The sequence below is a fragment of the Pteronotus mesoamericanus genome, unplaced genomic scaffold, assembly GCF_021234165.1.
Source record: "Pteronotus mesoamericanus isolate MK-2021 breed Mesoamerican mustached bat unplaced genomic scaffold, CSHL_Meso_final contig_46, whole genome shotgun sequence".
Lineage (NCBI taxonomy): Eukaryota > Metazoa > Chordata > Mammalia > Chiroptera > Mormoopidae > Pteronotus > Pteronotus mesoamericanus.
Genome location: NW_026555170.1, coordinates 1,181,523 through 1,191,045, shown reverse-complemented (window position 1 = coordinate 1,191,045; position 9,523 = coordinate 1,181,523). Strand labels below are relative to the sequence as shown.

Sequence of the window (9,523 nt, the reverse complement as noted above, 5' to 3'; positions counted from 1 at the left end):
TCCACATAAAACCTGACTCATCAAAGGCCCTCAATAAAAGTTGGCAATCACTACCATTTCATCAACGTTTGCCCTCAACATGGGGTAGGTACAGGAGAAAGGGTAAAGAAGCCTTCCTGGGACTGCTAGACTCCAAACCCCGGCCTTCGTACGTCTTCAGCCGTGGGCGTCTAAAGACGTGAGCCCGGCGATGGGTGGGACCTGCCGTTCCCGCCTCCAGCGTGGCCCCGCCCCCTCGACTTCACGCGGCCTCCGGGGCTCTTTCGGCTTTTTCCTCTCAGATCCGCCCCGGCGGTACTCCCAGGCCTCGTTTCCCGCCCACCTCAGCACGGGACCCGAGAAGTTCCGGAGCCCGGACGCGGGTAGTTGAAGCCTCAGCTTGGCTCCGCCTTGCCCCGGGAGCTTCAGCTGTCCCTTGGTGTGCAGGTTTGCTTCAGAGGGCCGGCGGGCGGCCCTGCGGGGAAGAAGAGCCCTGGGAGGGTCAATTCGGCCAGTCCCGCGCCTGGGGCCGCCCTCAGCCTTGGGAAACTGGCTGCCCAGACAAAAGGGAAGTAGACGCCGGAGAGCCCTCTCCGCATTTTGATTCATGTAGGGCCCTGTAAGGGTCACATCTTGTGAAAATACCTGTAAAATCAATTTAACGTTCAGTGCAGCGTGTAAAGACAGCTCTAAGAATTTAAAAGACGCCTGAGTCAGAACATTTAAATGCTTGGATCCTTGTAGCAGCGTTTTTAACACGTTTGAGTGCAGAGGGTGGAGAATTGAGCCTGTTTGCTGCTACCGTTCACGCCCTCTAACATTTAAAAAGGGTAAAGAAAAGCACCCTAAAGAAAAATTCCAAGTGAAAAGTTCCTCTTCGGAGGCCAAATCAGCTCACTTTTTAGAAATTTAGGGTGGTCCTCACTTTCGTGTGTGAACTTTGCCTGTAGAACTTTTATTTGCAGGCTTAGGTCAACGATAAACAGAATTGTGAAAACACGGAGCTTACTTAGTAGTGGCTTCTGTTAACAAGGTTATTAATTATTAATGTCTCTCTAAGACTGGAATCTTCATCTCAGTTCTGCAGGTGGAAAGAGGTTTGGCACAAAAAAAAATCATTTACCTCAGATTCACACAGAACAATGGCTGAGCTGCAAATTAAGTACTAGCATTCTGACTCCTTAGCTGCATCTCGCTCTAGACCATGTTAAAAAACGAGTAGTTCCTTTGATGTTACTCATAAACCAAATATTCTGTGATCGCGAAGTGTTAAATCGTAACGACAATCTATGTCTGCTCTGGGAGGCACAGCTGTCCTTTGGAAGTTGGTATCTCGGAGGGGGAGATGGTGCAGCAAAATGAAAAATAATGTCAAGGGGAAAAATTTGTCTCCAAAGCCCAAACTGCCCATCTCTGTTGCTCCTTCGTGTTGCTGTCATTCTTTTTAGTGTACTCTGTGTTCTGGCAGAACACCCACAGCCCATGTCCTGGCCTCAGCTGTGTTAACTACACCTTTGCATTACTCTTTTGGCAATATGTATCTTCTTGTCATGTTCTTTCCTCTAGGTGCTCTTCACTAATGCTGTTATGTGCAAACATAACAACCAGTTGTTGTGCAAATGTGGAATGATTTGTCACTGCTGAAGCGGTTTCTGGAGTTAATGATCAAAACTACCAACATGTCTTAGATGAAAGAAGTTAAAGAAGTGCAAGAGACTATTGTGGAATTTAATAACAGTGATTTAGGGGGCTGGGGAAGCAGACTTTGAATAACTGGGAAACAGCAACTCAATTTTAGCTTAGAAATAATGGTGGGGTTAGGGGGCATCCTCCTGCTTAGACTAGTGAATTGGAAAGTTTTCTTGTCTAAGGAGTCTCCTTTTTAAGCAGCTTATAGTAAGTGGAAACATATATGTGTTTAGAATGCAAAATGTTCTGCCACTGATAAGTTTGTCTATAAAACTTGTATAAGAGCTTGGGACCCAGGATGTGGGATATCGTCCTTGTTAAAAGGCATCCCTGAGGTTCCTCTTCAGCTCATAGACAACAGACATTTGAACCCAAGGTAGTTTCCTCTGGAACAGCCAGCCAGTTCATTCATTTTTTTGTTTTCTCTCACTTGATTCCAAAGATAAGAATATCAGATGGCATCTGGGGATTTCTGCTCACCTGGAGAGGGGATGGAAATACTTCAACAAGGTAAGGATAGCAATTTGCGAGAGTTCTGATGACTTATCCAGAGAGGTCTTATCCAGGTTCTTACCTTCTATAATAAAAAGTATTTATAATGTTCACTAGTATTGTTCCTCTCACAGAAGCTTATGTTTCTAGGGGAATTGGGATACATGAAAATTCTTAAACACTGTCTTATTGGGAAACAGATTACACTGACTCTTGTTTAGTATCTGCTTGTGCAGTATACTAAAAACTCAAGATGCTCCCATGCTGTTTGAGCAAGCATATCCAGGAAATAAGGGGGGCCAGAAAACTTAAAGGCTTTCTTCCTGCCTATAGCTTGAATTTTTTCATACCTTGTCTCTAAAATCTCAGATCTTTCCATATCTTGAATTCTTTCCATATCCCAAATCCTTTCTATATCTTGAATCCTTCAAGGACTTGAATCTTCTATATTCTGACCATTTCCATATCGATCCTTCTGCCTTGTGAGGGAAAAAAAGAGAGTTCTTATTCTCTAAAAGAACTTTGGGTATGATGTTCCAAAGAATGAACATTTGAATGCTTGGTAAATGGGAGTAAAACAAGACCCAGCAGAAAGCACATTAGAAAAGAGATGGGAAGAAAGCCCGTTGACGTTACGGAATTACAACAGAATCCCAGTTTCTTGACTTTCTGTCATACATGTGCTATTCTGCATACCCATGAGTTACCCAGCTCTATTTACTCTAAAGAGAAATTTGGTTAGTTAAATTTGTTACTTTTTTAGCCAGGGCTCTGGATTGAGCACTGACCTGCGAACCAAAGGGTCACCAATTCAATTCCCAGTCAGGCACAGGCCTGGGTTGCATGCGAGGTCCCCAGTAGGGAACATTTGAGAGGCAACCACACATTAATGTTTCTCTCCCTCTCTTTCTCGCTCCCTTCCCTGCTCTAAAAATAAATAAGTAAAAATCTTTAAAAAAATTTTATTTTACTTTTAAGAAGAATGCACTTTGTCCTGCTTATGAGACTAGAGATTATATCCCAAGTTGGAACTTTGCATGTGTGTGTTTTTTTTTCCCCCTTCCTCAAGAACTTAGTTATTCTGAGTGACTGAGACATTTTGTGTACTGGGGTAAACCCCACTAAAGGGTCCCTTATTCTTGATTTCTATTTGTCTCATACTCTTAGACTGCATTTCCATTTTCTAAGACCTTTTATTAGAGACTTGTCTCCTAATTCTTGATTAATGCCCTTGTATATAATACAGATGCTTGTTACTTTGAGTATTGCCTCTAGTTTATTGGTGGATATATATTTTTTAATTTCATTAGAATTAGAAAACTTCCCTACCTTTTGGGAAGGGAACCTAGCGTTTTTTTGGAAGTGACTATTAAGCTAAGAGTTATGATCATTTATATAAAATAAGAGTCCATACCTTCTTTGCTTTTTGTCTCAATGGGGGACATCCCATTAAGTGTGCGGCAAACAGCTTCCTCCTTGTAACCTGAGTGAAGAGGACTTGTTACAGAACCCACACTTCAGCAAACTGCTGCTGAGTCTCTCACAACATGTGGACGAGAGTGGCTTAAGCCTCTCCCTGGCAAAGGAGCAGGCTCAGGTAAGAGCCCTGGTTGAAGGGATGATAGAAGGAAGGAAAAATCTCAGAGAGAAGTTCCTCCTTGGGATTTTTAAAAAATTTTTTAGGCATGGAAGGAAGTTCGACTCCACAAGACAACATGGCTGAGGTCTGAGATTTTACATAGAGTAATTCAAGAGCTGCTTGTGGACTACTATGTGAAGATACAAGATGCAAATTTAACTTCTGAGGACAAAAAGGTGAGGCAGGAGAGATAAAGTAGGGGTGGTTTTCCACAGAAATAAGCAGGCCAACTATGGTTTTGTCTGATTATATGACCTGGGGGAAGAAGAAGCTTCATATAATAGCTTATCAAAAAGAAATGGACAGTAGTTATCCGAGGAAGAGGTGGGTATGTTGTCAGGATTTTGAAAAGAAAGATTAACAGGAGAAGACACTGACAGCTGAGAATTTATCTGAAGGAGATGACATATTTGAGAACTTTGAAAATGTGTGAAGAACTGGTTCGTGAGGATGGAAGAGGTGAGTGAAAGAAGTTTTAGAGTAACCTCTTTTTGTTTTTATTCTCTCTCTCAGTTTCATGAGACCCTTGAACAGCGGCTACTCGTGACTGAACTAACACAGCTGTTAGGTCCTAGCCAGGAGAGGGAGACTCCTTCACTGCTAGGACTGGAGAAAGCAGACCTTCTGGAGCTCATGCCACCCTCAGAGGTTGGGGGTGAACAAATACTGGCTTAATTTCTCCTATATATTCAAACATTTTTTTTGTTAAGCTTTACTGTTTTTATAAAAATGTATATGTTGCCCTGGCTGGTGTGGCTCAGTGGATTGAGTGCCAGCCTGTGAACCAAAGGGTCACTGGTTCGATTCCCAGCCAGGGCACATGCCTGGGTTGCGGGCCTGGTCCCTGGTTGGAGGTGTGCAGGAGGCAACTGGTCAGCGTTCCTCTCGCATGTTAAGGTTTCTCTCCTTCTCTTCCTCCCTCCCTTCCTCTCTCTCTGAAAAATAAATAAATAAAATATTTAAAAATGTATACATTCACGGTGGTCAAACTTTTTTAAAAAAAGATTTTATTTTTAGAGAGAGGGGATGGGAAGAAGAAAGAGTTGCAGAGGAACATTGATCAGTTGCACACCCCCAGCTGGGGACCTGGCATGCAACCCAGGCATGTGCCCTGAAAGAGATTCAAATCTGTGACCTTTTGCTTTTCTGGACGACACTCAACTCACTGAACCACGCGTGTCAGGGCCTTGGTGGTCAAACTTAAATAAGAAAAACGTTACACAGAAGAAAGTAAAGGCTGAAATGCTACATCTAGAAATATATACAGTTTGACATAAATAGTATACTCTCCATGCTTGTATAGAGAACATAATCTGTTTTCACTTAATATATTTTGGACTTCTTTTCAAGTCAGTCAATAAATGTAAATAAGATGACAACCTCTAAAGCACTCAGCACAGTGTCCAGGCACATAGTTAGTGCTCAGTATTGTTATATCATTGGTTTAAATGACAGACCAGATTCCATTGTATGAATATAGCATAATTTGTTTAACTTTATTGATGGATGTTAAAGTTGTTTTACATTTTTTTGCTGTAAGAAACCACACTGATATGAACATACGTGTCTTTGCCCTTGTATGATTCTTTCCCAAGTATTAGTGCTCAAGGTGAGATCACTGGGTTAGAGAATACATATATAGAACATACTGGTACATAGTGCCAAACTATTTTCCAGAAAGGTGTTTCCAGTGTCCCTAGTTCCCCACATTTTCATCAATATGGGATTTTGACAATCATATTATTCTTTGCTAATTTGATGGGCTAATAATGAATTTTCTTGTTCAGGCATTTGCTATTATAAACAGTGCTCTGGTGATTCACCCTGTTAGTTTTATTTTTATGCACATCCTTACATTAAAACATTAAAAATGAATCTCCCCTGATGTCTCTTCATGCATTTCCTTTGGTTATCACTGAGATTGTTATGTATTCATTGACTGGATCTTCCTAGTTCTAACAGTCTGTTTGTATCTCTTTTTGTTTCTGTGGCTGTAGGATTTTGTGTGGATGAGGGCCCGGCTCCCGCTCGAAGTGGAGGAACAGCTTAAGAAGAAATGTTTCACTTTGCTTTGCTACCACAATCCCAGTTCTGGTGAGTGTTGGTTCTCTGTGTCTGTTCACAGCTGGCCCTCAGGGCTCCTGGGCTGCTCTTTTAAGAATAATGTTTGAAGTTTAGATTTGGAACAGAATCTGGGAAGCATAGGAGACACAGGAGATGTTTGTTTGTTTCCTTGCTGGTAGAATAAAAGCAAGAAATTTTGTGAGAACTCCTTTTATTCATAATGTACCAAACTGGAGTGCCCTCTTGCTGCAGGGAAGGATGAATTCATTTTCAGGAGAATCAGAGTGGAATGTGGAAGAAAGTTCAGGCTAATAGGTGTTCCCCTTGTCTTTATCTCTATGATTTAAGAATTAAGGGCCAAATCTGGAATTAAAGGTAAGAGAGAACATAATTATGAGAACTGAGCCATTTTTAATAGGACATCAGAAGAAAATCTAGAAGAAGACAGAATTTCTAGGGCTAGATGTAGGGTAGGGGCACTGAAAAATGGCCTTAGAAGGGCCGTAGCAATTAGGGTTTTCCTGTCCATTCAGTGTTCTATTTGCCCAGATTCAGACAGTGAAACCCTGAAGGCAGCAAAGGCATGGAAACTGGCAGAGGTCCTGGTGAGTGAGAAGCAGCAGTGCCAGGATGCCAAGAGTGAGCAGAAGGACCAGATGGTGCTGCTGGAGAAGAAGAGTGCCACCTACTCCCAGGTTTGTTAGAGCAGTGAGATAGCCTCCCCTGTTTTACTCTGACTCTGGGACACTTTTGGGGAAGACATGGATTTCTGATTTGCTTTTTTCTCTATATTTTCTTTACATTCTCTTCCTCCTGCCTCCTGGGAGTTCAGGTGCTTCTCCGCTGCCTCACCTTACTGCAGAGACTTCTTCAAGAACACCGGCTAAAGACTCAGTCTGAGCTAGACTGCATCAATGCCCAGTACCTGGAGATTAAGTGTGGTGCCATGATCCTTAAGTTGAGGTGAGCTATGACCCTTATGGATTTAAAGGACAAACCACCCCCCTTACCTCTCTTTCCTTGTCGGGATCTACAAGGAAATGTTATACAGCAGTATTAGCCTTCGGATTACCCCAAAGCTTTCAATATTCTTGATTCTTTTATTTTAAAGCTTTCTGAAATAGGTGACTATGAGATAACCTGCTTAGGAATTCAGAGTGACCTGTTTAACCTGTCACTGCTTAGCCAACATCTTTGACCATGGCCATGTACTGTGTCCCATTCCTAACCCTGCTCCTATCAGGGATCCTCAGCTTCACATTTCTTTCTTTCCTCTGTCAGGATGGAGGAGCTAAAGATTCTGTCTGACACTTATACTGCTGAGAAAGTGGAAGTTCATCGTCTCATTAGGTGAGAACTCCTAAGAGCTTGGTACAGCTATTCATAGCTGGTTCCCACACTCTCAAGACTCATTCATTTTAACATGTTCCCATTCTTGTCTACTTTCTGAGGAGCCAGATCCTTATATTTGTACCTTTTGTGCCTGGGCTCTTAGGGACCGTTTGGAGGGGGCCATTCGTCTACAAGAACAGGACATGGAGAAGTCCCGACAGGTCCTGAACTCCTATGAAGTCCTTGGGGAGGAGTTTGACAGGCTGGTGAAAGAGTACACCCAACTCAAGCAGGCAACTGAGAACAAACGCTGGGCACTTCAGGAGTTCAACAAGGCCTACCGCTGAATGTGGCTGGCCAGATGGCATGGCTTGTGCACTGATGCTGCCTCCTCCTCTTCCTGCTAAAAGGAGACCTCCACCTGGGGCCATCTTCACTCAAGGGAGTATGGGACACTTGCTTGAAACACTGCAGTCATTTACAAACCTTCTGGTTTCTCTTCCTGATTACAATGACTGAATCTCTTCTGGAGAATGTATCTGATTTATATAATTTTTTTTTAAAGATTTTATTTATTTACTTTTAGAGAGGGGAAGGGAGGGAGAAAGAGGGAGAGAAACATCAGTGTGTGTTGCCTCTTGCGCGCCCCCTGCTGGGGACCTGGCCCACAAGCCAGGCATCTGCTCTAGACTGGGAATCAAACCAGCAACCCTTTGGTTCTCAGGCCGGCGCTCAATCCACTGAGCCACGCCAGCCAGGGTGATTTATATACTTTTATGCAGTATATTTAGCTATTTTTCCAGTGTCAGCCCTTTATTGTATTTGATTATCTTCTGAATAAAGTGATACTATTGAGTCTTAAGGTTTTAGTCATTTTTCCTTTGGGCAAAGATGGAAAAAGAGTATCAAAGGCTGTGAGTGTAAGGAGGGGGAACTGAGTAGATATAAACAAAAGACAGATCTACAGTGCTTACACAAAGGGTGGAAGGGAGAAGTGCCAGCCTACCCACGTGGAGTCTTTGGGACTTCATTCTTAGAGAGCAAGAGTGGATTAAAACTGGGCTTGCTCTTGAAGAACTACAGTCTGCAGAGGAGTGCTAGATGTTATGGCAGGTGGTAACTATTCTGTCACTGTGGCTCTCAGTAGGGGTATGGTGATAAAGCAGCTAGGCATCCAGTTCTTGTTATAGGAAAGGACACAGACCACTGTGCTCCTGGTTCCCTCTGGTGTGGTTTGAGGGTTACTTCTTTTTCCAAAAGCAGAGGGTGGGAGGGGATCACAGAGAAACCAACTTCCATGGTCTTAGAACAAGGGAGGGCCCTGGCTAGTGTCAAAGTATGTCTGCACAAAGGTCTTACAGAGCTCCCAAGGTCCTTGGACCACATTTTGGGAAACATCGTAAAACAAAAAGCAATGAGTTGGGAATTAGAACTGGATTCTTTCTTTGGCCCTTCAGATTTTTAAAAAAGATTTTACCTAATTTATTTTTAGAGAGGGGAAGGGAGGAGAAAGAAACATCCATGGGTACCCAGCTACAACCCAGGCATGTGCCCTGACCAGGAATGAAACTGGTGACCCTTCAGTTTGTGGGATAATGCCCAACCCACTGAGCCACACCAATCGGGTTTGGCTTTTTAATTGAAGTATAACTTTTTTCAAGACCCTTAATCTCAATTTTCTCATCTACAAGATGGGTATATTAAAAATGTCTACCCCATAAGGTTATGTCCTGAAGATTAAGTGAGATAATACATTTAAAGTTGCCAGGCATGTGGTAAGGCTTCATAAATATTCATCCACCTAGGAGGACTATTACATTATTGCTATGAGGCAAGAGTGACTGCTGAAGATTGGTCAGTTACGGGAGCCTGCGGAGCAGGGGAGCCTTGGCTAGGCCTTCAAAAGAAAAAGATGTAAACAAGCAGAAAGACCAGGCAGAGATCACAGATTTTATACACGTTAAAAAATTTTTTCCATATAAGTATGATTATAAATAATTTGGAAAGTACAATATTTTCTATATGCTGAGGTCATTCTGTTTGTACAATTTGTAATCTGTATCACTTAATGGCATATCATGAGCATTTCTCCACATTATTAAATTTTTTCTGACAACATTCTACTGATTGCTTAAGATTTCATTGCATGGATGATTTTTTAAATCATATCCCTATAGAATATCCAACTTGTTGTTTTACATTTCTTTGTAATCATAAAAAATGCTACACTAAGCTTTTTTCTTAATTAATCTTTGTCCTAGTTTGTGAAGATTGTCTAGGATAGTTTTCTAGAAGGGAAATTATAAATGATAACGTCTTAGGGTTAAG

At 42.2% G+C, this 9,523-nt stretch overlaps 1 protein-coding gene across 4 annotated transcripts; it reads left to right on the top strand.

The window, feature by feature from the left end:
- The first annotated feature begins 279 nt into the window (after nucleotides 1–279).
- On the top strand, nucleotides 280–8,301 carry HAUS4 (HAUS augmin like complex subunit 4). 4 transcript variants are annotated; one of them, XM_054577732.1, is made up of 10 exons: nucleotides 280–362; nucleotides 2,111–2,178; nucleotides 3,615–3,757; nucleotides 3,844–3,975; nucleotides 4,313–4,447; nucleotides 5,797–5,893; nucleotides 6,413–6,558; nucleotides 6,696–6,826; nucleotides 7,145–7,213; nucleotides 7,359–8,301. In XM_054577732.1, exons 2-10 carry the CDS (start codon nucleotides 2,124–2,126, stop codon nucleotides 7,540–7,542), a joined length of 1,092 nt encoding a protein of 363 aa, XP_054433707.1. In that variant the 5' UTR covers nucleotides 280–362; nucleotides 2,111–2,123; the 3' UTR covers nucleotides 7,543–8,301. The 4 variants fall into 4 exon arrangements, with proteins under 4 accessions (XP_054433707.1, XP_054433705.1, XP_054433704.1 ...); XM_054577730.1 differs by having other exon boundaries at nucleotides 280–418; XM_054577729.1 differs by having other exon boundaries at nucleotides 280–426.
- Nucleotides 8,302–9,523: the final 1,222 nt, after the last annotated feature.